At 39.4% G+C, this 24,491-nt stretch overlaps 1 protein-coding gene across 1 annotated transcript; it reads left to right on the top strand.

Moving 5' to 3' along the window:
• Positions 1-953: 953 nt before the first annotated feature.
• On the top strand, positions 954-20,347 carry LOC141540475 (uncharacterized). The gene is made up of 7 exons (XM_074264579.1): positions 954-1,029; positions 2,153-2,279; positions 5,097-5,192; positions 7,707-15,546; positions 15,686-15,813; positions 16,035-16,122; positions 18,763-20,347. Exons 1-4 carry the CDS (start codon positions 997-999, stop codon positions 9,539-9,541), a joined length of 2,091 nt encoding a protein of 696 aa, XP_074120680.1. The 5' UTR covers positions 954-996; the 3' UTR covers positions 9,542-15,546; positions 15,686-15,813; positions 16,035-16,122; positions 18,763-20,347.
• Positions 20,348-24,491: the final 4,144 nt, after the last annotated feature.

The following is a 24,491-nucleotide window of genomic DNA, read 5'->3' as shown; positions in this document are numbered from 1 at the left end:
TGCCTTGACCTATAGTGGCCAGTCTTGCTTCTCAGAACCTACCCCTGCCCCCCCAAATCTCCTACTTCCTCCTCCTTCTTTCAGAGCCCTGAGTTAAATCCTAGGCTGGATTTTGTCTCCCAAGTCATTCCCTAGGGTTTCTGTTTCAGAGCCCTCCCCATCCGCAGCCTATCATAGCTTTCCTCTCTTATGTGAAGCAGTGTGGGGACAGGGCAAACAGGGAGGGCAGAGGACCAGGTCTGGGGAGAGCTCTGATTCAGGAGCCATAGAGGATCTGGCTGGTCTCCTCCCATCTGAGATCAGTAGTTCTGGGGCTGTATGAGGATGGGGACTGGAGCTAGAGAAGCATAGTAAAAGAAGGAGAGGAATAGTTTACCTGTCCAGGGCATCTTCATTTCCTGGACTGACCTTCCCAACTCTGTGGGGTGGAATCTCTCCCCTGAGAGCAGGGCAAGGGCTTTGTAACTCCGAGAACCTCACCCTCTGTAAATCCCAGGAGTCCAGCTTCCTACCCAGAGAAAGAGGAGCAAGCCCTCTACCCTTCTGGAATCCCTCTTCAGCTCAGTCTTCAGAAGTTAAAGGCTTGGCCCAAGCAAGTACTGGGTCAAATGCAGATGCCAACATTAGAGAGGAATTAGAATGGTTTTATTGTGAGGGCTCCTAATACCAGTCACTCAAAGTATGAGCACAAAGGCAGGCAGTCAGCCTAGGACTAAGATGATGGGGTGGGGAAGATGGGATTTTCTATGAGAGGAAAAGGGAGGCACTGTCCTGTGGGCTCCTGACCTTTCTGATGGTTATCAGAAAGCCACAGAATTGTCCATGATTGGGTATGACCTCTGATAGCTAGTTTTGGCTGTTGCTACAGCTGTGGGATTATAAAGGTGGGGGCTGCGGACCCTGAGATAAAGACCAGGGACAAGATGGAAGAACCTGACAAAATGGAGTCACCTTGGTTACTTTGCTACCTCCACAGGGAGCCTGGAGCCAGAAGGAATGGGCCCTGGGAGCTTCAGACCTCCTCCACAGGTGAGTACAGTCTATTCAATGATTTCTCTCCCTTGATCACATTTTCACAAACTTTAGTTTTGTTACCTTTTCTTTTCCTGAGCAGAAATAACAGAGGTAGGAAGATGTACTGGATATCTGTCTCCATTTTTGCATAAATACCATTCTCATCCCAACTTTTGTTGTGTTACTTATTCGCCCATTCCCCATTTATGAGTAATTCCTCAGATACCCTTTGCCACCTCAAAAAAGAACTCTATGTATTTCTGTACTTTCTTTGAGTTTGTTTTGCTTAGGATTAATCCTTCCCCTAATCTCTCTTACTTTTTTGGAATGGAATTATTCTTTCTGGTAGTTTTGTATTTACTATCTAGACATGCTCTTAAGTTTGGAGCATTTTCCAACCTGCCCCTAGCTTAAACTAATAATTGTCATACTGATATTTCTGCTGATTTCCTGGGTTTTTCCAAGTAACTCATCCTAACATCAGCATACAAGGATATTTTGATGCTCTTCTTTACCTGTTTTTATTCCTCTAGTTCCTTTCTCTTGTCTTTTTGCAATTGCCAGCATTTCTACAAGACTAGGAAAGTAACCATCCTTGCTTCCCTCCTCCATTTAATGGAAAAACTTCTAATGAAATCCCATTTTGTGTGATACTTTTGGTTTTAGATAGATGTTTTTATGCTCTTGAAAGTGGTCCTATTAGGCCTATACTACTAATTGAATTTTTACCATAAAAGAATGGTGCACTTTATCCAATGCACTTTTGAAATGACTATGTGGTCTTGGATGTTTTGGTTTAGAATATGATTAGTGATAGTCATTGTTGTCCTAACATTGAACTATCCTTGCATCTCATGCAAATCTCATTTGATCAGAATGAATGATTCTTGGATAATTCCCTATAGTCATTTTGATAGGACTTTATTCCAAATAATAATATGAATACATTTCTCAAATTTCAATAAGACTCTTAATAACTATGGTTCCAAGAGTTGACTCTGATACTCATAAAAAGAATGACCTTTAGACAAAATCCTTCCCTGTGTTTCAGTTTCCTCCTATAAATTGGTGAGGGTCTGTGAACTCTTTAATTCTGAAGTGTCTTTTAGCCCTACAACTTATGATTTTGGTGATTTAGGAGATAGTGACATTCAAGGATGTGGCTGTGGACTTCACCCAGGAAGAATGGGGCCTCTTGAACTATCCTCAGAAGGAGTTGTACAAGGAGGTCATGTTGGAGAATGTCTGGAACCTGCTCTCCTTGGGTAAGGCATTTTCTCTGGTAACTGAATCTGCAACCAAAGGACATACTTTCATTGGAGGGGTGATCAGTCACCAGAACAGGTTGGTCTCTTGTGTCCAAAAAGTAGGATCCTCCCGTGGGCTGATGTTCCTGTAAAATGTCTTTGCAACCTGAGGGTGTCTTTCTCTTACCAATTCCAGGTACTTTCAAGCGAAAGATCAAATCAGTGTGGAAACATCTCAAGTGCAGCTGATCTCAAGGATTATTTAATTAACCTCTACCTGAACATGAATTTTGTCTGCCAAAGCTCTGAAAGCTGGGTATAGATGTGAAAAATTCTTATGTTTAAAGAGCATCAATTTGTCTTTCAAAGCCCCTAATTGTCCCTGTATAAGAAGTTTGCCCTTAATTTTCCTCTTTCTTGCCCCTAAATTTCAGCACAGGTGATGGGAAAGGAATGGAAGGGATTAAGCATTTGTGTTCACTTACTATTTGCTGGGTGCTGTGTCATGTGCTTTTTTTTTTTTTTTAATACTTTTTTTTATTAATTTTATAATTATGACTTTTTTTTTTGACTCATACATATCCATGGGTAATTTTTTACAACATTATCCCTTGCACTTCCTTCTGTTCCAAATTTTCCCCTTCTTCCCTCCACCCCCTCCCCTAGATGGCAGGCAGTCCCATACATGTTAAATGTGTTATAGTATATCCTAGATACAATATATGTGTGCAGAACCGAATTTCTTGTTACACAGGAAGAATTGGATTCAGAAGGTAAAAATAACCTGGGAAGAAAAACAAAAATGCAAACCGTTCACACTCATTTCCCAATGTTCCTTCTCTGGGTGTAGCTGATTCTATCCATCATTGATCAATTGGATGTGAGTTAGCTCTCCTCTATGTTGAAGATATCCACTTCAATCAGAATACATCCTCATACAGTATTGTTGTTGAAGTGTATAATGATCTCCTGGTTCTGCTCATTTCACTCCGCATCAGTTCATGTGAGTCTCTCCAAGCCTCTCTGTATTCCTCCTGTTTGTCATTTCTTACAGAGCAATAATATTCCATAACATTCATATACCATAATTACCCAACCATTCTCCAATCGATGGGCATCCATTCATCTTCCAGTTTCCAGCCACTACAAAAAGGGCTGCCACAAACATTTTGGCACACACAGGTCCCTTTCCCTTCTTTAGTATTTCCTTGGGATATAAGCCGAGTAGTAGCACTGCTGATCAAAGGGTATGCACAGAATGGTTGGATTCTTTCCCAACTCCACCAACAATGTATCAGTGTCCCAGTTTTCCCACAGCCCCTCCAACATTCATCATTATTTTTTCTTGTCATCTTAGCCTGACAAGTGTGTAGTGGTATCTCAGAGTTGTCTTAATTTGCATTTCTCTGATCAATAGTGATTCTGAACACTCTTTCATATGCATGGAAATAGTTTCAATTTCATCATCTGAAAATTGTTCATATCCTTTGACCATTTATCAATTGGAGAATGGTTTGATTTCTTATAAATTAAAGTCAATTCTCTATGTATTTTGGAAATGAGGCCTTTATCAGAACCTTTAACTGTAAAAATATTTTTCCAGTTTGTTGCTTCCCTTCTAATCTTCTTTGCATTAGTTTTGTTTGTACAAAAGCTTTTTATTTTGATGTAATCAAAATTTTCTACTTTGTGATCAATAATGATCTCTAGTTCTTCTTTGGTCACAAATTCCTTCCTCCTTTACAAGTCTGAGAGGTAAACTATCCTATGTTCCTCTGATTTATTTATGATCTCATTCTTTATGCCTAAATCATGGACCCATTTTGATCTTATCTTGGTGTTAAGTTTGGGTCCAGTCATGTGCTTTTTTAACATTACATAAATAGCAACATTGTTTTAAAAATGACTTTGAGCAAATAAGTTATTTTGATTAACATAAATACCCAAATTCACTATACAGGACAAATGAAGAAAGACATTATCTGCATCCAGAGAAAGAACTGATAAATAGAAATATGTACAGGACAATATGCCTATTTCTATGTAAATAGCCATCTCTAGGATGGGTGCACTCAAAGTGATGGGAAAAAATTTACTTGATAATTTTGTGGTCTATTTGAAAGGAATAGTAAGTTATGCTTTATAGATTTACAGCTTCTCGTGTACTCATCTTTTTTATTGTACTGTGTTATAGAAATGTTTTTATTCCATAAATTAAAAATGAATTAAATATGTTACTTTATCCTCACAATAACCTTCCAAATGAGATGATATTATTTTTCCCCACTTGAGAGTTGAGAAAACTGAGGCAAACTGATGTTAAGTACTTAAGAAGAGGCACACAACTAGTGATTGTCTTGAGGTTCAATTTAAACTCAGGCACTCCTGACTCTTATGTCCAGGTCTCTCTCCATTGTACTATTAGCTCCCTATCACATCAAGATAATGGAGAATATGAATGGGTCTGTCCTTCTATGAAAAACATGGGCTGAGACCATCCTTTTTGATCAGGCTGGAGACTGCTCTGGCCCAATAACACTTGTTAACCAGTGTGGAGTTAGAAATTTTTTTCCAGAATGGAACCTAAAAGGATGGGAGTTGGGGATTGTGGCAGAGGTTTTGGCTCTTCCTCACAACAAATTGTACAGCAGATAATGTGGCACATTTTTGAGGAGTTACTTGCTTTACAAGCTCTATGAATGACCATAGATTCCTATGAATTTGAATATAATGGGTTGAATCTCAAATGGAGCAGTTCTAGATCCTCACTCTTTTTGTAAAAAGAACTAAATTATGAGCTTCTCTCCTTTATCTCTGTCTGGTTTCCCTGCTCAGGCTTTCCAGTTCCCAGAGAAGATGTGATTTCTTATTTTGAGGAAAGGGAAGCACCATGGATGCTGGACCAAAAAGGCCTAAGGAGCTGCCCTTCAGGTGAGTGAGGGAAAGCAGGGATATGAGAGAGATAAGAAGAGCCTTCTTGGTCTTGTCATGAGGTGAGTGCTAGAGTTGGGGTAGAAAGACCTGCCTTAGAATTCTTTTTCCACTTTTTTTTTTTTTTAAAAGCAGTGGCTTCCTAGGCTAGTCATTCAATCTCAGTTTCCTCATCTATAAAATGAGAAGTTTGGATACCATGGCCTTTTAGCTCCCTTTCAGTGATCCCATATGAAATCATTGTTTGGAATTTGGGGACATGGAATTCTCCTCAAAGTGCCAAAAGGGATTAGGTTATCCAAGATGAATTCTCTCTTAGAACTTCAAGTCATCAAATATTTTAATTGCCTGCTACAAGCCAGACCCTCAGATGAGCACCAGGAACATAGAGATATGAGACATTTCTTGTTTTCTTGGTGAGACAGACTACCCACCAGTGGGTAAATACCCACTGTGGACTGGATAAAATGGTACTAATTTAATGCTGCATCAATCACTAATTAGTGAGGATAGTAATGGTCTAAGGAAAGCAGAATTGGGGAGGAAATAGTCAAAATAAGATAAAAGTCATAGTCAGCATTTATAAACTACCTACCTATATATATATGTTGTATAAATGTCTCAATTTATTCTAATAAGAATCTAAGAGTTACTATAATAATTATATGAATAATAATCTATTTAAAATTATCAGAAATGGATAATTTACTGCTGAGGGATGGAAATCCAATTTTTAAAAAATTCTCTACAGAGTTCTAATGACTATTTACTATTAAAAAGATTTAGTTTTCTATTAGCTCAAAACAAGTACTGCATAAAATAACTGATGTACTTGCAGGTCCATTGAAAATACTGCTTTGCTTTTTCAACATAATGTTTTTATATAAAACAACATTTGAAAAAACAGAATTTCTTCAGACATAACTTGATATTTTTTACCATTAGTAAACTGGCTACACTCTCACTGAAACACTACTGAATGACTAACCCATGTTGCCAACCAGTTTCTTAGAGAAGCTGCCAGGTAGAAAAAGAGTAACATAAATAGAGGATAAATTCAGATTAGAAAACAAGCCCAGCATTTCAGTGAATGGCACTTTGAGATCAATAGAAAGATTGTGGCCTTCCATGCTGATTTCATGATGGCCTCACATGGGGTATTCCTAATGACCAGGGTTTTCACAGAGGGGTTGCCATCCCTTCTGTGAGAATGCAGACCCAGGCAATATCTTGTTCTGGTGATTACAGGTTGGATGAGGTGTGATTACTAGGTAACTCAGGAAGGAGAGAACAATTCTTGTGCAGTGAGACACAGCCACTGAGGGTCTTGTGTGGCTGTAAACATTTGCAGATGAATGTCTAATATTCCTGGAATTTTGCAAACAATCTAATATCAAGTGGAGAATCTGAAAGACTATGTTGCCCTTAGTCAGTTTGATGGAATCACTGCACAATTCCCCAAAATAGTGTATTCCTGATCATGATATTTTAGAATCACTTCAGAAAGCTGTTACAGCTGAAGCATGCACATACTTATTATCCCAAAAGATAAAATACCTGGAATCAAATGGTACAGTTATTGATCACAAAAGTTGCCACTGACAAATTTTGGGGTCAAATCCCTGGGAACATTGTCTTAGCCCTCCAAGGGAATTGTGAATTCCCTCCAAAGGGGAAGGAGTATAGAGGGACCAATAGTGAAACATGCTCTTCCCTTCTTCACCACAGGAAGATAAACTCAAATTCTTGTATGAAACACATTTTCAAACATGGAAAATTATACCCATTCTTAAAAATTGATTTGTTAGAAGGATTTTCATTTTATTTTATGTGCAAAGGCATTTGAAGATAATTTTGAAAAAAAAAAGTAATGGTTATCTCAAAAAAATTAATGGGTCAAGGTAAAAAAATATATCTCATACCTCAAGTAAATGCAAAACTTTGTTAGTATTTTGCAACCTTAGACAATGCAACATAAAAAAAAATAGGATTGAAAGTGATCATCAGGAAAATTCATTATTCTTACAGGTAATATATACACAATAATATTTAGCATATATGCACCAAATGGTATTGTATCAATAAAAAGGATTGAAATTATTGACAATGAAAGGGAAAGATTGTGAATTGAGAAAATTTGTCAAGTACTGTGAACAGAACATGCCTATTCACAGTTTGAATTCTAGTCTCAAGTGGGGAGGAATTGTGTCAAGTCACATTGCCATTCTGAGCTCACAGCCTAAGTGTGCATATGATGAGATTGATGGCTCTTTTTGTATCACAAGTTTATTGGGAAGATCCACTGTAATTATGTGGGAAATTAAATCATCTTTGGAAACTAAGTTAATAGGATTTTAAAATGATTGGTTCTGTCCATTTAAAATATTTCTCTTTGGGAAAATAGGTAGTAACTGAGTTTGTTCTGCCTATTATGGGGAGGGGACATAAGAGAGTGTGTGTCTGTATGTATGTTAACTGTATTTGCTTTATCTTTTGGGGTTTTTTCTTTTTTAGGAGAGATCAGACTCCAAATGAAAAATATTGCAGAACTCAGCCCTTCTGTGGATGAAATTCACAAGCAAACATTCATGAGTGGTAGTCTTAGTGATTTTACTTGGAGAGAAATCTGTGCTACACATGAGAGAATCTACACTGGACATAAACATGATTATGACCAATTTTTACCGAGTGCTCTTCTTATACATCAGAGACTCCATACAGCAGAGAATTCTCATGAATGTAATCAAGTAAATAGCTATTGTAATACACATCTGAGAGTCCACACTGGAAAGAAACATTATGAATGTAATCAATGTGGAAAGACTTTTACACGGAGGGATGGTTTTAATGCACATCAGAGAATGCATACTGGAGAGAAACCTTATAAATGTAATCACTGTGGAAAGGCTTTTAGAGTTAAGCGTTATCTTCTTGCACATCAGAAAGTTCACACTGGAGAGAACCCTTATGAATGTAAGCAATGTGGAAAGACTTTTACATGGAAGAGTGGTTTTTTCCGACATCAAAGAATCCACACTGGAGAGAAGCCTTATAAATGTATTCAGTGTGGAAAAGCTTTTACATGGAAGAGTGGTTTTATTCACCATCAGAGAACCCACACTGGAGAGAATTCTCATGAATATAAACAATGTGAAAATTCTTTTAGAGTGAGAAGCTATCTTATTGCACATCAGAAAATCCACAATGGCCAAAAACCTCATGAATGTAAACAATGTGGAAATGCTTTTTCACAGAACTCAGGTTTTATTCAACATCAGAGAATCCACACTGGAGAAAAACCTCATGAATGTAATCGATGTGGAAGGGCTTTTACACAGAGGGTTCATCTTATTAAACATCAGAGAATCCACACTGGAGAGAAACCTTATGAATGTAATCAATGTGGAAAAGCTTTTACATGGAAGAATAAACTTACTAAACATCAAAGAATTCACACTGGAGAGAAACCTTATGAATGTAATCAATGTGGAAAGGCTTTTAGAGAAAAGAGATTTCTTACTGAACATCAGAGAACCCACACTGGAGAAAAACCTTATGAATGTAACCAATGTGAAAAGGCTTTTAGAGAAAAAAGATTTCTTATTGAACATCAGAGAATCCACAGTGGAGAGAAACCTTATGAATGTAATCAATGTGGAAAAGCTTTTACACAGAGGGCTCATCTTATTAAACATCAGAGAATCCACACTGGAGAGAACTCTCATGAATGCAATCAATGTGAAATGTCTTTTAGAGTGAAACGTTATCTTATTGCACACCAGAGAATCCATACTGGAGAAAATCTTCATGAATGTAAACAATGTGGAAAGGCCTTTACACGAAAGACTGTTTTTTTTCAACATCAGAGAATCCATACTGGAGAGAGACCTTACAAATGTAATCAATGTGGAAAGGCTTTTACATGGAGGACTGGTTTTTTTCAACATCAGAGAATCCACACTGGAGAGAAGCCTTATGAATGTAATCAGTGTGGCAAGGCTTTTACATGGAGGACTGATTTTATTAAACATCAGAGAATCCACACTGGAGAGAGGCCTTATGAATGTCATCAGTGTGGAAAGGCTTTTACACAGAGGGCACATCTTACTAAACATCAGAGAATCCACATTGGAGATAATTCTCATGAATGTAATCAATGTGAAAAGTCTTTTAGACTGAAGAGTTATCTTACTGCCCACCAGAGAATCCACACTGGAGAGAATCTTTATGAATGTAAACAGTGTGGAAAGGCTTTTACACAAAACACTCATCTTATTGTACATCAGAGTAATCAATGTGAAAAGTCTTTGAGTGAAGAGCTATCTTATTGTACATCAGAGACTTCATAATTAGGAAAATCCTTATGAATGTAAGTATTGGAGAAAGAATTCCACAGAAATCCAATCTTGTTCAATGTCAGAGAATCCACACTGAGGGGAAACTTGATGATTGTAATCAATGTAGTAAAAGCTTTAGCCTAAAGTCAGTGCTTGTTTACTATCAGAATTTGTGGGTGATATAGAAATCATATATGAGGAAGGCATAGAAATGGAGCATAGAACTATTTAGCAGAAAATTCACTCTGGGGACAAGGCATCTATGAACTCAAGGATTTATAATGAAAGGAAACCTTAGGAATGTGCTCAGTGAGACCATGCTTTTCTCTAGCATATGGAGGTCACTGGTGAAGGTTAAGTTGAGAAAAATAATTCATAAGCTTCCTGGAGGAGACAATAGGCTCATAAGTCACACAATTCAATGAAAGAATAATTCTGGATGATCTCAGAAACAAAATGTCTTCAGAATAAGGAAAAGATATTTTGTCATTATTAGGTCAACTGGAGAACAATATTGAATAAAGGGGAGAAAAATGATTTCTTTGATCAAAGGTATAAAAATGGAGGAAATTTCAGGGAATATTGTAGTCTTGTGCAGGCCATCAACATGCAACATGTCACTGAATGTGACAATCAAGAAGCTTCTCATTAACTTGAGATAGTTTCTGCCTCCTGATTTTTGTGACCCAACAATTCTGGGGATGAGGAAATTATTCTGCTGATGAATTTGAGACAAAAAAAAACTATCATGTAAAAAACAAAACAAAAAAAAACAGCCACTACTGAGCAGGCAAGCGGTCTTGCAATTCTGTCTAAAAAGCTTCCCATGCTTCCTCCTACTCTGTCAGCCTGATAAGGAAATCTAAAGGAGGAACTAAATTCCATATAAGAGGCTTCTGTTGTGCTTGCCACATGCACTCTATAAATCAGTGAAAGCCTTAGGTATTTGTGACAGCAGCATACTCTAGAGTAATGGTTTCCCATTCAGAGACATGTTGGACCTAAGGGAGCAATTCAAAAAGCACTATGGGAAATCTCTGTTCTTTCGAGCTAAGTCTGAGAAATCTTCCTTTGCCAGGAAAAAAGGTTTCTAACCAGATTCATTTGGATGTTAATGATGCAAACCACCTCTTGTTTCCTAGTCACTGGAAGTGGCTTCAGGGGCCCTCTAGTCCAAACTCATATCTGCACATACCTGATAGGGAACCTGTTATTAAGACACTTATCATGTCCAGCTGCCTCTTGCAGCCTACACTCTTTGGTCCTAGGGAATCCCTCTGGGGCCAAGCAGAACAAGAGTGATTCATCCTAGACATGAAAGCCTTTCAGTTCTTTCAGCTGGTCCTCTTTTGGCAAAATCTCCATCATATTCATAGGTCTTCTCTAGATGTATTCAGACTTATCAAAATCTCTTAATTGCCTCCCATTCATCACAGATAGGTGGAAACATATATGTTCTTTGTCATGTTTATTTCTGTATTGTCACTTGTATTAGACTGTGAGCTCCTTGTGAGCAGGGAATGTCATTTGCCACTTTTGTGTCCCTGGGTCAGAGGTTCAGTTCAGTGCCTGGAATATAAAAGGTGCTTAACACATGCTTGTTGACTGACTGTTATAAACTGGTCTGATCAGGTCAGGCAAAGTACAACAGGACTGTTACCTCTATCTACAAAAAGTGGTTATCAGGACTTTCTTAGTCCTTTTCCTTCCCAATTTGTCTTGTCTACAAAATGACCAATCTCCCATTGACACAAAAAGGTGGGGAGAGGGCAGAGATTCGAGGAAAGCAAATGAGTCTTCCTTCATCTCCCTGAGCATGAGGTGGAAGAAAATTGTGACAATTGTAATCATCTTATCTGTTGTGTTGTTTTCCTCCCAGGGTTTCTATTGCTTTTGCAGTTTCCATTTATAAATGGTACCATTCCTTCTGATTGTACTCAAAAAGGCTCAAAAAACCCCATTTAGAGTCACTCCAGGGAACCTGTGGAAGAGATTCATAAAGTATACATGGGTGGCTTTCAGAAATGGAATATGGGGTCATGGTTGGTAAAAGCCATACCAAGGGTAATAAAACTATTACAAGGACATCGTATCCAGAAAATAACGTGTGTGTGTGTGTGTGTGTGTGTGTGTGTGTGTGTGTGTGTGTGTGTGTGTTATGTGTGTAGAACTTATTCAAACTGATCCCACAGCCCTCTATGAAAGCCATAACAGGGAGGGAACAGTCTTAGCAAGGACACAGTGACTGGTAGATGGCCTTGCTTGTTTAGAGCCATATCCAACAGCACTAGCCTGCACCTGGATTCTAGCAGCATCAAAACTTTATCCAAAAGCACATTAATATATACCATAACACTATAGCTTCTGCTTCCATTGATTTCTCCAAGTCCCATGGGAATTTTCAGGGGTCATTGTGAGGTCACTCACAATTCAGGGGTCACTGAAACATCTGATGGCCACCCCAGTTTGTCCTCTTTATGTAACCTACATGATGATGAAAGGACTTTTATAATCCTAATAAGAGTGCCTGACCTTTCTTCAGTACCCCTAAGCCTCCTTGGTTGAGGGAGGCTCCAAATTTCCTTGGGAGGGGAAATCTGGACCTTACAGATTCCTATTCTCCATAGACTATAACCCTGCCTGTTGGGTACCAGACCTCCTGATACTTAATGCCACCTGCTACAAAGTTAAACCTTGATGGAGGGCATCACACAGTAATAATCTGCCTCCCCCAATGATCATTTCTCCCACCAATGCTGCTTCTTGTGGCCTGACTGTTCAGTGATGACCACACTCGCACCCCCTCATATGCCATCTTCACCAGGAATTCTGAAAATAGTCATTAATGTACAAACCTTCATCCCCTCCTTGTCTACACTCTTCTTCACTGTTTTTACGCCAACCAGACTTCTCTAATGTCCTCCCCTTTTTAGAGTTAGGGAAGAGAGAACTGCCTTAGAATTATTTTTTTCCATGTGTTTCTTATTCCTGGATTGGTCATTCAATATCAATTTCTCTATCTGTAAAATGGAGATGGATGCCATGGCCCTTTAACCCTCTTCCACTGATCATCTATGACCATATAACACTGGAATCTGGGGCATAGAATTCTCAAAGTGTTATCAGCCTAGTCCATTTTAATACTTTTACTTTCAAAGACACAATAAACAATAAGATTTTTCAGTCTGCAAAAGTTAATAATCGCTACATACGGGCCTAATTATGCCATCCCACTATCCCCTCCTCCAAACACACTAAAGGATAAATTTTACTCAGCGCTCATACATGTAACAGTTTTTGTGCAAACAAAATTGGGAAAGGAAAAGATTGAAAAGGAGGGAAGGAGAGAGGGGAAAAGGAATGGAGGGAGGAAGTGTGTCAAACTTGGAATGCCAATCAGATGCTATGCAAATTTACCATTATGGCAGCCACTTTTATAGGTCCTGAAAATTTTCAAGGGTTCAGACATATTTATTCTTTTAAAGAAATCCCCTTGAGGAAAGGGCAAATTTTAATGCAAAGGAACATACTCCTAATGGCAAATTTTCATGGATCTTTTGATTGGCAGGTTGATAAGGGAATTTTTTTGTTTCTTTTTTTGGATAGTGGATTTCCCCAGTAAGCAGAAATTTGTTTCTCCTGTGAATTTTGGCTATGGGCGGCTGGATACAATTGTGGAGTCAGGAAGTCCCGAGTTCAGGCTTCTATATATTTGAGATATGAGACCTTTATTGAAGAAATTATCAATTCCTATCCCCACCCCCCTGCCCCACTCCCAGTTTTTGGCTTTCCTTCAATTCTTGGTTGCACTGGTTTTATCAATACAAAATTTTTTAATGTAACCAAAATTCTCCATTTTACATCTCATCATGTTCTCCATCTCGTTTACTTGTGAATTCTTCTCCTATCTGATGGGTAATATGTTCTAGGGTCCTCTAATTTATTTATAGCTCTATGTCTAGGCTCTGTATCCATTTTAACTTTATGTTGGTAGATGGTGTAAGATGTTGGTCTATACCTGGTTTCTGCTAGACTGCTTTCTAGCTATAACATGCATTCTGAAGATGGGAATTTGTTCCAATTAGAGAATGACTGGAATAGAACTCACCTGCTGTGTTAGCTTACATATGCTTCCATCTTGAAGAGCAGCCAGAGAAGACAGGAGACACTAGTTCCTCAGAACTCCTGAGCTGCTACCCTGATTCTGATCCCATGTCTGAAAATTTCAGGTCTTTGTTTCACACACCCTCCACCATGACCTGAGACCACCTTCTCACCCAGAGCAGCTCCATTTTGCCAACCCAGACCCGACAATACTGGAAGCAAACTGAGCAGCAGCCCTGGTCTGGGATTCAGCCAATATTTACTACAATGTCTAAGTATTTCTGAACCAGTTAGCCTACGACTGTACTTCCATAGTCTAGATTTGGTTCCTTTTTTTTAAAAAGTGTCCCCAATTGCCTCAGCAAAATAAACAAATAAATAGTAAAAATAAAAATAAATGTGTCACTGACACAGATTGAGTGTTTTGCTCCTGACTCCATTTTTCCATCCCTCTGAGACTTTTAGTGTGTGATTTTGTGTAGCCAGGGATGTTTAAGAACATGTATTCTGTTAACAGTAAAACAGACTGAACAGGGAGATCACCTTGGGCTCTGCATATTATAAAGCTGCTGCTTCTCTGACTGCTTCCCCCTTCTCTGCAGAGCCTGTGATCTGCCAAGCATGGCTCTCTACAGTTGGTTGTCCACTCTGGCCTCCAGTGCCTTCAACTAGGTGTTTTTTCCCAGTTTATCTGGTATTCAACCCTAGCTTTTGGACGGTTAACTGATGCCATGGGCAATTCATCCACTAAGGATGTGATTAAGATGGCAGCTCTTTCTCCAGATCTCAGCCAACCACATTATGAACTTGGTCCCTCCCAAAAGAGACTCCTCTTCTGCCAACCATTAACCATCACCCTTTACTTCCCCATCCCCCAGCTCAAGACCTCCTTAGTCAAGGGAAACCTGCACGTCAGCCCCCACTAACAGAGGTTGGCTATGTGAGCTCAACAGAAAGGGAGGGTCTTCAGTTTCCCTAGCCAGCCACTGGAGACACCCACTGTGAAAGCTTCTTCAATCTTCCCAAACAGCAGCTTCCTCCTCCCCAAGGCTCCATGTTCAGCTCCACAGGCAAGGAGCCATCAGAAAATTTTTCTTCTTGGGCTTACTCGCCTGGAAAGACTGAAGGTTCTAAACTGAACTTGGGCCTTCTCAGAATTCTTTTCTAACTGAATTTCTAGCCTTCTTACTGGACGAAACGGCTGAGACCCTCTGCTGTGTCGTCTGGGGGTCTCCATCCAAAGTCACCAAACAGATGTCAACAAAGTCATTTCCACTCTTCTATTGGATTACCTGGAGAAGGCCAGTTCTCCCATCTTGCACACTCTCAGAGCCCTCGTGGTCCGTGAAAGGGGACAGAGAAACCCGGCACCTCCGATGTGTTTCAGAAGTGATGGAATAGGGAACTCCATAGGACAGGAAGAGCTGCAAGCTCCTCCATGCATCTCAAGCCTGCAGAGACCAGTGGAGACTCCAGGAAAAAGTCTGAAGCCTATGTATTTTCAGAGCAAGGATGCGTCGGGCTCCAACATGATACCCAACTGGCTTCTGCCTTTGCTGGCTTATTCCTCCCATTGAAAGCAAGGAACATTTCAGGATCCATGAGTTGTCAGGGAGGAGGTAGACTCCTCAAAGCATCCCACTCGGAGCACTCACAGGCCCTTTGATACCCAGATTGTCGGTGCTTCAGAGAATGCCCAAAAGGACTTATAAATCATCTCAGATAAGGCAAGGAGAACGAAGCAGGAAGACTAAGTTAGGCTTAAAGTCATCATAGATAAAGAAGTTCTGTAAACTTAGTATACATGCACTAGCTGCCTAGCAGCTAAGGACTAAAGAAAAAGCAGATCAAAAATATGGGAGAAGCAAGGAGAAAACCTGTCAGGGAAGGGGACCTCAATTTAAGGCACTCAGGTAAGCATCTCCCAGGGACCAAATCCAATATGCCCTCATTGCTATTTTAAAGTTTCACCTTAACACTCTGACCCTTGTGAAACTGAGGGAGGTAGACCCTGGGGACTTTGCTCATCCTTGGGTTATGGGTTTATCTCAGGAAGAGGCAGTCAGAGTCTGGGACTTCTGCTCTTTTCCTACCCTGAGGTTTTCCAGATAAAGTGGATGCATCAGTCTGATTACTTAGATTCTTCCAGGCACAGGAGAAAGAAAGGAAAAGATGGATGGGTGAGTGAGCTCCTCCCTGTGAAGAGTGGGCAGCCCCCTCCCAGACCCTCTAGATCTAAACAAAGTCTGAAAAAGCACTAGCACTAAGCCTGATGGTGCTGCTCCTTCCTCAGCTTTCTTCTTTCCCCACAGGAATGGAGGAAGCTAAGAATGTCTTCCTAGAGAATAGTAGGCGTAAATTTGGGGATCCACTGATTTCTTTGTGCTCTCTTTATCTTCAGGTTTATCTCAGCCTTTCCCTAGCACAGACTAGACCTACAAAGCTGAGGATAATCGAGGCAAAGTGGACAATTGATGAATGAATAGCAGGTGGGTGGGTCTATCTTTCATACTTCTCATCACGTTGTAGATTTTCTAGCTACCTCTACATCATCTAGCCTTCCTCCTTGCACAAATAGCAATAACAGAATGGTCTTCCTACCTCATTCCTCTATTAAGCATGGATGGAAACAGGAGAATTCTTCCCTTTCCAGGGCAGAGCAAGAGAAATGCTATTCATCCATTCATCCATCCATCCATCTATCCATCCTTCCTTCCTTCCATCTACCCATCTTTCATCTATCTATCCATCCATCCATCCATCCATCCATCCATCCATCCATCCATCCATCCATCCATGTATCGTTCCATTCATCCATCTTTCTATCCATCTATCCATATATCTAGAATCAAAACTAGGAAAAGGCAACATGTGAATAGCATTTATCATAGACTGACCACTGTGTTCTCTGCTCTGTTCCTCCATTTAGCCCCCATCCCCATATGAAGAGAATAAATACAATTTATCTGGCTTTTTTCTGTTTGCTGCATCAAAGGAGATGTGGTAAATAAGAAATGCAGGAGGCACATCAAATTTCAGAGCAAGCACAAGGAGACAGCAAAATGATCTTGTGTTCATCTCCTCCCCCCTTCCCAATTGAATTACAAACACTTTGATATCAGTCTGGAGAAATATTTCTTAGCCAGAGCAAGTGATGTGCAGGACAGGTGGGCGGCAGCAAGAGGTTAATGACCTAAAGTCCTTAGGAGAAGTGCAAAGAATTGTGCAGACCAGCCTGGAACTAAGAGGGATCATCTCTATGGCCACTGAGCTAATCCTCATTTGAATTCATTGTTAATATGCATAGAGGTTCTCCTAGATACTGATTGCAAGTTGATGAGCATTACTGGGGGAGGAATTCCCCTCAACCCACACCCATCACCCATATCAATATTATGTGCAGGGGCAGTTTGCTCTCTATGATAACCAACTTTTGGCGACAAATACATATGTATACATGAATGCATGCACAGGTACATTTGCATATATATATATATACATATCCAGCTATGTTAAATATATTGATTTATAGGGACAGTTACATATGAGTGTATATTATATGCGAAAGTGTAGATAGGATTGACTATCCTACAACTCCCTCTATCTCTTATTCTTACATTAAAATTGTTTTTTACACAAAGTAGGGTTTCACGATTTCATGTTTATCTTTTTTGGTAATTCTTTGTATCCAGAAAGCTTCATGGATGTTTGTCATAGGAAGAAAATTGGAAACAAACAAAATGAAAATATCAGCTACTGAGCTGCTAAGAGAATTCTGAATAGCCACTGATTTTTATCCCACCTCCTCTAGAGCCACCTTAAAATTTTCTCTTGTTCTGCCCTCTTCTCTCCTCTCTCCTCAGGGGAACAATATTGTAGACTTGTCAAATACCAAACTCACCAATATTTTGACAACCATCAGTAATAAATAGAGTACACAGTTAAAAGTCTAGGACCTCCAAATGTCAAAGAGAACATCATCCCACAGTACAGTAAACAATTAAAAACTAACATTAATCACCTACTATGTGCCACCTGCTTAGCCACTGGGCTTTACAATTCTTATCTCATTTGATCCTCACAAAGCTTTGGGAGGAAGGCTTTCTCCTTTTTACAGTGGAGTAAACTGAAATAAATGGGTGAAGTGACTTACCCAGGGTCATACAGGAAGTAAGTGTCTGAAGTTACCTTTGAACTAGATGAGTCCAGGTCCTGACTTTGTGCAGCAAACCTGAATGCCATCACTTTCAGCAAACAATCCAAAGCCTAGATGGAAACACAACACACATGTTAAGCAGACCAAAAACATACACATACATCCATGGTGCTTTCATAATTTTGCATTTTGGCCCATACAAAAAGGGGCCAAGCTCCTAGTTCCACAATTACTCAGGATATCCACAAGTTCCTGTACAACATGCTGCACATTGATAATTGGCACTGGATGGTCTCCTCTGCAACAGCTTGTCTCACATTTAGGGAAACCAAATAGACCTAGCTTTTCCTTCCTGGCCCCTTGAACTGGGGGGCAGCCCCGATATGGTCCCCATAGATCCCCTGTCCTGCCCCCCTCCCCGTGCATCTGCAGAGCTTTGTGAATCACCTTGGCACTTAGAACCTCCCCATCTCAACCCACCCCCACAGTCCGGGCCCCCTCTAAACACAAGTCCACTGGACCGGAGTTGGTCAGAGCATCTTGGCTCTTTGCTGCCTACAAATGTTCTTCCTCCGGTGCCCAGATGGGCCAGGAGAAAGAGCCGGCCCTGGAGCCAGAAAGTAGAGCTCAAATCCCGCCTCGGTTGCTTCCTAGCTAGGTGACTCCTCCACGTAAAAATACCTACTCGGCAGGTTGTGGTGAGGAGCAGCCGAGACTATAGATGTTGTGGAGCTGGCGAACCTGAAGGTGCCCTTATGGTAGTGAGGGTCCTCATGTACAGAGGTGAGCAGGCTCCCCATCCCTTCCTTCCTTTCTGCCTGCAGTGAGGACGACCCCCAGCAGGGGCCCCTGTCTAGTCCTAGCTGTTCTGTGATGGTAGCATGCCCATGAAAACTGTCTTCTCCACTTCCATATCTTGGGGGAGGCATTTACACCATGAGAGAGGTTATTTCTCATCTATTCTTTCTAACAGTTGGAAATTCCAAAGCCCTTTGGAAAGAAAGACACAAGAGTTAACTTTGTACATGAAGAATAAGATGGATTATGGAGCTGTCCTTGGTCCTGATCAAAAAAAGGAAGCTTTCTAAGAGTCATTTTTGGAGAAATCAAGATCAAGATCAGGAAGATGTTTCAGAAGAGCATGCTCTGTAACTGATGCAGGGGGGAAAAAATAGCCAATGTGGAAAATCAAGAACAATTTATTGTAAAGCTAATTACTGAGAGAAGAAAGTATGTAAGTCTACAATGATCTATTCACATTCAGATAATATCCAAAGGAAAGAATGCTTATGTTGAAAAGGGAAAGGAATAGAATTTATAGTGTTCCTACTGTATGCCAAGCACTATGCCTTTGTAAATGTTATCTCAATTGATCCTCATAAGAACTTTGCAAGGTTATCTCTAAAATAATTATTTTGCTCTTATTTTCTCCATTTTACAATTGAGGAAATGGAGATAAACAGAAGCTAAGTGACTTGTCCAGGGGCACACAGCCAGAAAATAATCTGACGTAAGATTTAAACTCAGGTCTCCTTGAATCCAGACCCAATGTTCTAGCCACTCTGGCATCTGGTCACCTTTGGGTTAAAAAAAAGCAACACATTAAAATATTTAATAGAATTAATACAAAGGGACAAATTACACTTCTTAAAAAAAAAAAAAAAAAAAAAAAAAAAAAAAAAACACTACACAATTCCTCTCTGTTTGCTGAGGAACTTAACTGATCAAAGTGTACATTCTTACTAAAATAGCCCCCTGGGAAAATCAGTGTCTCTGTTAGTGGACACTAAACTGAATCCTCAAGATCATATGAGGCCCTTTCTAGCTTAGATCTAAAATTTTGTGTTTTAGAAGCTTTCCAGGTCATGTGATGGCATAAGGTGGCAGACAAGATATTTTCTCTGATCCCCAGAATCATTTAGACCTCTCCAAGACAGAAATTATGTATCAAAGATAAAGCAATTCCAGCTGTTTCCATGGTGTAGACATCCAGAATCCAAAAGGGAGGGAGCCAAACCCGAGCACTGACCCACAATGACCATGAGCTCACTCAGCACCTTCCTCCCACCTCCTATACTAAGAGCTCCAACTCCCCCACATATCCGTCCCCTTCCCTTTTTTCAGTGCCATGGAAATACTCAGGCCATCCTCGCTAACTTAATCATAGCACTTTAAAAGCAAAAATATTTCCAGAGATTACAACCCAGAAGTACCCAGAAGCTGTAATGCTCTGACCTACAGGCTGTGAACTACAAGTGTTGGGCCAGACAATTAAGGAACTGAAGGAGCAGGGATAGCTCACCAGGGCAGGAAATTGTTCATGTGGGGATTGTGCGGCACTCCAAACCTCAAGGAAGAGCCCAGTATTCAGCTTGGGACAGTTAAAAAGTCAAGTGGAACAGTGACTTATTAGACTGGTGAGCTGTGGATTGCCCAGGGTGAACAAAGACTAAGATGTTTTAAGATCCAACCCCCAAGTAAACTAAAAGGGAACACAGAAATGACAGCTAAGAAAAAGAGGAGAGAGTAAAGATTGAAAGTATAAAAAAGAAAAAAAATCAAAGATCATGAATATAAACAGTTCATGAATATAAAGAGTAGGAAAACCAGTAACAAATGTGATGTTCAGATATCTAAGGTCCATAATACAAAATGAAGGAAAATGGCCCAGCCTTTGAGACAGAGAATCCAGTGGCTCCTAGGTGCTTTACATGAGAAATGAACATTATGAGAGCAGAATTTGCATCCTGCAAAACAAAAATGATCAACAGAATAGAAACACTTGAATATGCTGTGGCAGGCCTCCAAAGAAACAAAAAGATTCCCGTGGACGGGGAATGAAAATACACAGAAGGGAAGAACAGTCCAGCAGAAGAAAAGAACAGGAACATTAAGCACAAGATATAGATAGATGAAATCTGTATGATTGAATGATGGATCTCCCAGTACATGACAGGATAAAAAAAAAAAGCTTATAAGGTTATTACTAGAGAAATGTGGTTATAAAGCTTCCCAGAGCTTCTGAACATAGTAAATGGAAACTACAATCTAAAAAATTTCCAGGAAAAAACCCAAGACTGCAAACTCCAAAGAATAGTTCACTTTAACTGTTAAATCCAGAAACCACAAGTTCTGCAGCCATCAGGGAAAGGTCTTCCCATAAAAAGGAAAGGACAATTCCTGCAAATCTTAACCACATAGGACAAAAAATGATTGCTCAAAACAGAACAACTCGAAGCATTTTTAGAAAGAAAACCAGAACTGAAGACATTTTCTTCTCAAACATCCCAAGCAACAGTAATCCTGGAGGAGTTAATAAATGCAACAGGAAAGGGCAGAAATGGCAACAGATATGGTCAGACAAGATCTTTCTGAAAGTACACAGAAACAGGAGTGGTGGCACAAATGGCAGATATCAAACTGAATTGTTGGACTAGGGGCATTATGGATAGAATATGCCTCCATCTGCCTATGGATGAAGTCTTTTTTGTGGACCACAGTACACAAAGGGAGGGTTTGTGCAAGGTGGGGAGGAAAGCAAGGGAATAGAAGGGAGTGGTGCCCCAAGTCAAATCAAGGGCTAGCAATGAGGAGATTATTTCTGTGGTCAGAGGAAGAAAGGCAAAAGGGAAAAAATGAGGCCTTCTTTTGGAGATGGGAGGGGCTTTCAAAGCCCCTATGGGTAAAAGGAGATGAGGACATTACCCAGGAAACCAGAGGAATTTGGGACCTGGAAAACTTACTTGTCCAAGGAGAAGGGAGTTGGAAGCCTTGGGAGCAACTGGTACCAGGAGGAGTTGGAGAGCATGGACAGAATATTTCCAGACAAATGTAAAGGAAAAAAATGTTGAGAAGGTAGAAATCTGTGGTGAGGGAACATTTAACCACTAACCACTGGGCAGTATCCTCTCTGACGGTCAAAATCAACGCTTTTCTGAGAGGATTCCACAGGGTAAGCCAAAGAAGGCAGCAGCAGAAAGTATACACCGTGCAGATCCCAACATGGATACTCTGGAAACTTTAATTGTATAAGAAAAGAAAGGAGAGACCAGAGGATTTGGGGGATCATGAATGAGAGAAATAGAAGGTGGATAACCAAAACAGTGAGGAGTCTTTTTGGAAATTAAAATGAGGGACTGATGGGAAAAAAACTTTGCATCAAGTGAATTCAGAAATTTAGGAATTCTCATTTTGCTATCTGATAGCAAAAATAAACATTCCAAAAGTAAAAAGGGATAAATAGGGAAATTATGCTGAAAGTATAAACTAGCCAATATCAGTAATAAACTTATATGCTCTCAATGCCTAAATTTATAAGGAAAACATAGGACAAAACCAAAAAAGCTGGTTCTCTGAAAAGACTAATCAAATTGATAAACCTTAGCTAATCTGATTAAAAAGAGTAGAAAATCAGATCAATAGCACTGCAAAGGAATAAGGTGAAACCACAGTGAAATCAGATTTTTTTTAAAAATACAGAACATAATTATACAAAGTTATATGCTAACAAACTGAACACAAACTAGAGGAATGCCTTCAACGATATAAAATACCCGAACTATCAGAAAACTAGAGATCTTCATTAACTTTACCGAAGAAAAGGAAAGACCTACTGGTAAGGGAATATCAAAAACAAATCCTCAAAGAACTTTTTTGAAGGATGGAAATGGGTTGGGAGAGCAAGAGAGTTTGAAACTTCCTTGCTTGTTTTGGGTATGCAAGAAGCTGATAAGAGGGAACCAACCCAGACCTACTTTGTGAACAGTAGAGGAAGAAAAACCTGCTCACCCTTTTGGGAAGAAGAACTTGAAATTTTGCAGTCCTTTACCACTTACACTTTAGTATAGGCAGGGTTGGTTTACCTATATCTTTATTTTCCTATTGAAGCTGGCTCTGATTTTAGGTAGATAGGGTGGATGAATGATGATTAGCTATCTCTTTCTCTGTCTCTCTCTGTCACTCTCTGTCACTGTCACTCTCTCTCATTTGAGCAACCTTATTTTGATTAGATATTTCTCAATCTGAGTGAGGAGTGGTATATTCAATTAATGTTGAAATTTTGACAGATTGGATAAATCGGACTATTTTGGGAGTTTTCATTAGGGATAGAAATTTTAGGGAAGGTTTAATTTAACAGCCTAAATTTTGTGGGTTAGTAAGAACCTGTTCATATAGGGTAAACATGGTAAAGGAGATTTGAGAACAAATTACTATCCTCTGCTTTACACTTTCTCTTTTACACTTAATACTCTCCATGAACCGAGTTGTTATAATCTCGTAATGCTCTAATGGTATTGATTACAACTTTTGTTTGTAGTGGCTCATATCCTCTGGCTCATCTGGCCAAACTCACAAAAGACTTTCTAATCCAGTCTTCTGGAAATGGCCAGATCAAGAAAAGGACAAATTCTTACAAGCCTGGGGAATTAAAAGATGAGAGAATGTCTGACTAGATTTTGAAAGATTTGGGAGCTCCAAAAATTTTGGAGATTTTGAAATTCCTTCCCTAAGTACCTTAACAGTTACTTGTGACCATAAGAAAATGGGTATGAGAACCAATCCCATACCCACATTGAGCTGGGAAGTGTCAGAGACAGGGAGTAAGTAGTTTTCCACTTGAGCTCCAAGCATGTCATTCAACTTTGTAGAGACTCATCAGTTAGTCCCAAAATTTCCCAGGCAGATGACTTCAATGCTTCCTCAGGGTGAACAGATGGTGAGACATTTATAAACAGAGAGGTGTTCGATGTTAAAATTCTTTAAAGAAGCAGAATAGATGGCAAAGGTTATGGTGGAATGTTGGGGCTATTTATAAAATGATTTAAACTTACAACTATTTTTTTCTATTATATGACTTGTGGTTTCCAATGAGAGGGCCCAAAGATTATAGCTATTTTTGGCCAAGTCTAAAAAACATTTTTTAAAAGATTTGTTTGCAAAGAGTAAAAAATGAGGTTAATTAGTAGGCTCACAATGACATAAATTTAGTGCTCTAAAGGGCTTGAAATTTTATCTAGCCTAAAGAAGGAAAGTGGTAGAAGTTTCTGTGATTTCCTACATATGAAAAATTCAGGAAAATCATGATTGAAATGAAGACTTAAGATTTCTAGGGCAATTTTTCTTTTTTTGTCTTTAATGACACTATAGGATGCTGAACAATCCCCTTCAGTTGATGAAATAAATATTTTAATGATAAGGAATTAGTATCTCCTTTTAAAGATATTTACAAGGCCTGACACTTTGATGAGTACAGATAAAAAAAAAAAACTTGGTAATTCTTAGAGAAGATTTTCAGTGAAGGATTTTCCCAAGAATCCTCAAAGTGAGAAAGTTTGGAGAATAGCGGAAATTTTTCTGCACATTGTTCTATTCATTTTCCATGCAAGTCTCTCCATAAACCAATTATTTCTAAGTCTGTATTTCTTTAACATTGTGAAATAGAAACAGTTGAAGTTGTTCTTTTACCGAGAGGGAGCAATGGAGATCCTTCTATAGGTATATTGTAATTATCCAATGATGTCCACACTTGGAAAATTGAAGTTTGAAGATTAGTGTCAGGAAAATGAGGGGGTTTTAATTTTTTATGTTAGGAATTTGGCTACTGTTAAAAAAAATGGGCTTAGAGAACAAATACCAGCCTAGTTGGTACAGGATGAAGGAAGGAAGGGCAGTTTCCCCTTTGTGGATTTTAATTTCATATTG

This window comes from Sminthopsis crassicaudata, chromosome 4 (assembly GCF_048593235.1).
Source record: "Sminthopsis crassicaudata isolate SCR6 chromosome 4, ASM4859323v1, whole genome shotgun sequence".
Taxonomy (NCBI): domain Eukaryota; kingdom Metazoa; phylum Chordata; class Mammalia; order Dasyuromorphia; family Dasyuridae; genus Sminthopsis; species Sminthopsis crassicaudata.
Note: the sequence above shows the minus strand (reverse complement) of the source record. Positions and strands in the feature narration are given on the sequence as shown.